This window comes from Pygoscelis adeliae, unplaced genomic scaffold, assembly GCF_000699105.1.
Source record: "Pygoscelis adeliae isolate BGI_AS28 unplaced genomic scaffold, ASM69910v1 Scaffold546, whole genome shotgun sequence".
In the NCBI taxonomy this organism is placed as follows: Eukaryota; Metazoa; Chordata; class Aves; order Sphenisciformes; family Spheniscidae; genus Pygoscelis; species Pygoscelis adeliae.
Genome location: NW_008824951.1, coordinates 439,977 through 443,336, shown reverse-complemented (window position 1 = coordinate 443,336; position 3,360 = coordinate 439,977). Strand labels below are relative to the sequence as shown.

Genomic DNA, 3,360 nt, shown 5'->3' with positions numbered 1-3,360 from the left:
GTGTGGTGCAAGTCCTGGCAGACAGGTTACAAGCTCTCCCCGTGCTTCTGAACTGCAGAGGGCTCACCTGAAAGCGCTTTGTTTTTAATGCAAGGAGACAACCTTAAGCTGAGTGCTACACATGGGGGTTTAAATACCTTCTAGCAGTCTGGAGTTGGCATCTGGAACAAAATTAGAGATGACAGGTCTGGATAGTTTAAAGACACTTAAGAACACTTAAAGCAAGCTGAAATTCAGTTAGCAATCCACAAGCTTCTCATCAAAGCAATCACTCCCCAGCACAAGGGCCTGATCTACAAAGTCTTCCTCAGCATGATAAAATGTCATCGCTCTCCCTTCAGTAGCAGAACTGGACAAAGGTATCATCATTAGAAGACCAGAGAGATCTATAGGGAGGTCCTTGTGCACAAACGGGTGCAATGCCTCCGAGCGCGCTCCGTGGTACTGAACACTCCGTTAACAGAGCCAGACTTGTCCTGGGAGCTGACGGGAACGTTGCCCAGACAACCGCTGTTATCACGGTCGGGTACCCAATGCTATTCTGGCAGGCACTGTCCACTCACAACGGCTAACTGCCTCTAGCAGGGCAGGCTCTACTCTCTGCAAGGAGTCAAAGTGACGACGACAATCCCAGACATACCAGTTTGGCGCCCTTCTTGCGTCCAAGGGGCAAGGCATAGTGGGCTTCATACCACTGCCGGTACGGGGTGCTGTCAATGAGAACGATGCAATTCTTCACCAGGGTCTTTGTCCGCACCAGTTCATTGTTGGAAGCGTTGTAGACGACATCGATGATTCTGGTCTTGCGAGTGCAGCCTTTCAAAAGAAGAGCATGAATTCAAACCTACAGGGATCAGACTATGAGAATACAGTCTCCAGCATTTCACACATACCCTCAAACCACCTCACACTCGTCACCCCATCAAATGTCCTCCAGCTTCCCTGGTATCGAATTAAATTTAACTGAGAGATGCATCTATTTTTCATCAGTCCAACTTTCTGTTGCTAGGACAGAAGCCTACACCTGGAAACCTGATTCACCCCAGGTAAAAAACTGGGATCTGTGGCCTTGCTGGAACTCATCTCAAGTAAGACTAAGCAATGCTAGAAAATAAAATTCTGGATTGGAGGATACCTCAGCAGATGCCAACTAACACCGCACACAGGGCTCAATCCCGTATGTACTTCCTAGAGTTACTGCATTAAGCCGTGCTGAACGGGACTGCTCTGCCACGCACACTAGAAATCATTTTTATAGGATGAGGGTTTATGAGTAAATTGAGAGGGGATGCTGGCGTTTTCACCCTTCAAGACCCACCTGAAGCATTCAGTCTTAGCTACTAGATTTGACTGCTTAGCAGTTGCCCGCCCTGGAGAGACAGCCCTCCACGCATGCACAGGCCAGGCACAAGATGGGTTTTCTCCTCTTCGCTCATGCACCTCACCCTTGTTCTGCAAGGCATGCTCAGTCCCTTCACTTCTGTAGTACTGCCTATGAATGACAGCACGTATCGCAGTACGGACAACGCTCTGTGATGACTGAGGAGAAAGCATGTCCTCCCTCACACCACGCTGGCCACTGAAGCACCACCTTACTAACTGCTGGCTTTACCATCATGCTGAGTAACACTGAACAGGCCTGGGCTCAAGTTACATGGTTTTCAGTTTGTAATTCAGGGAATTCCACCTTGTAATTCCACCTTGCTCAGGGGAAACACTATAGACTCCGTTCTCCCTTCTGTGCTTCCCGCTTTTGCTTAGCAAAGCAGGAGTATGAAGTAAACCGGACGTGCCAGGATTTTTCTGAGAAGGTGTGGCCCTAGGACAAAATCCTCCACACCTTTCCCTCTTGTACAGGACCGCCTAACTTTTAGCAAGTGTTCATCAATAAACAGAAGAAGTTGCATTTATGAAGAGCTACCCACATTTAGGTTTTTTGCCCTTCCGTAGTTCTCCCCCAGTAAAAAGGTAACGCGAGCATGTCACTCAGTGTAACTATGACACTCCAATCACTGTGAACTTAGCAGACATCCAAGTCTCCTAAGGCCACATAAGGTCAAAGTTATCATCACTATGCATGCTGCTTCAGACCTGGTACCGCAAGCTCCACGATGTTCAAGCCCAGCCTACAAACCCACGCTTGCATCATCATCCCTCTACTCTGCAGCAGTACCAGGGACCAGCGCAACTGTGAAACTGTTCCCTTCCAACGCATCAGGCTTACGACGTACTTACATTCCGATCCCCAGGAGAAGTTGCCAACATCCAACCGAAGGGCACGGTACTTCTTATTTCCACCACGAACCCTCACTGTATGAATTCGGCGTGGGCCAATCTACGGTCAGAAACAAACACCAGGGTGCTGCTGGTGCTGGAACGCCGCACAGCTCACGCAGGAGCCCAGCCAACTCCTAAGCTCAAAGGCAATGTGGTCAGTGTAACTATGACAAACCCCAGCATCGGCAGACACAGTAAGTGACCAAAACGGTCTGGTGGCATCTACCTAAGGTGAAAATTTCATCACTCCGATTGCCTTTTACTGCAAAAACATATCGCTGCTTTCTGCGGGCATAGAGGAAAATACCACATTTTAAAGAAGCAGCGACAGATCTTTAACCACTAACAAAACACAGCACGTATTTGAAACTCTAACAGCACACGACCAGCAATCCGAGTTTGAAAACGCAGCTACCGACCACCCTCCCCAAATCACCCACCTTAGTGTTGGCAGGAGGTCGCCCCAACTCATACTTCCTCTTCTTGTGGTAGGGCTTCCTCTTGCCCCCAGTCTTGCGACGCTTATGCCAGTTGTCCCTGGAGATACCTGCATGGAGAGCAGTGCGGTCAGGGGCTGGCACGGGCCCCACCTGGCCACGGCAAGGCACGGTTCTGAGTCCTCAGCTCTCCAAGGTTGGTATCCGCACGGCAAGCTCAGCCGTATGCAGCAGTCAGAGAAGCTTCATCATTGATACTCAGATCCGCCTCAGCCTCCTCCCTTCCAGAGCTGTACACGGCAGGCAGGCTCCCTCCACCGCGTCCGACGGGTGTTCCCTTTGGGAAGCAGCCTCCCATCCTACCTCACGTGCAGGGCACCCTATGGGAAGGGCCCCATCCCAGGCTGCCAGGCACACTACAGCAGACACCCTACGCTGTCTGCCGGGTCTGGTAGGTCCTCTCGGGGAAGGGACCCCCATCCCACCTGTACGCTGAGCCCTTACGAGACGCATCCCAACTCAACCTTGCTCCTACCAGCCTGCTGGGCAGCCTTTCAGGGACCATCCCCCCAGCACACCCCGCCTCCTGGGTCCCCTACGAGCCCCTGCCACCCAGCTGAACCTTTCGCAAGGCCACCCCCCACCC

At 51.4% G+C, this 3,360-nt stretch overlaps 1 protein-coding gene across 1 annotated transcript in view; it reads right to left on the bottom strand.

Annotated features, from left to right (window-relative positions):
* The window catches only part of RPS8 (ribosomal protein S8), a 4,642-nt gene extending 1,363 nt beyond the window's left edge, over positions 1 to 3,279 (bottom strand). The window contains exons 1-4 of the mRNA XM_009325607.1: positions 3,250 to 3,279; positions 2,718 to 2,867; positions 2,236 to 2,335; positions 641 to 816 (exon numbers count right to left, since the gene is read on the bottom strand). Coding sequence (XP_009323882.1) covers positions 641 to 816; positions 2,236 to 2,335; positions 2,718 to 2,867; positions 3,250 to 3,279 — 456 coding nt within the window. The remainder of the gene's footprint in view (positions 1 to 640; positions 817 to 2,235; positions 2,336 to 2,717; positions 2,868 to 3,249) is intronic.
* Positions 3,280 to 3,360: the final 81 nt, after the last annotated feature.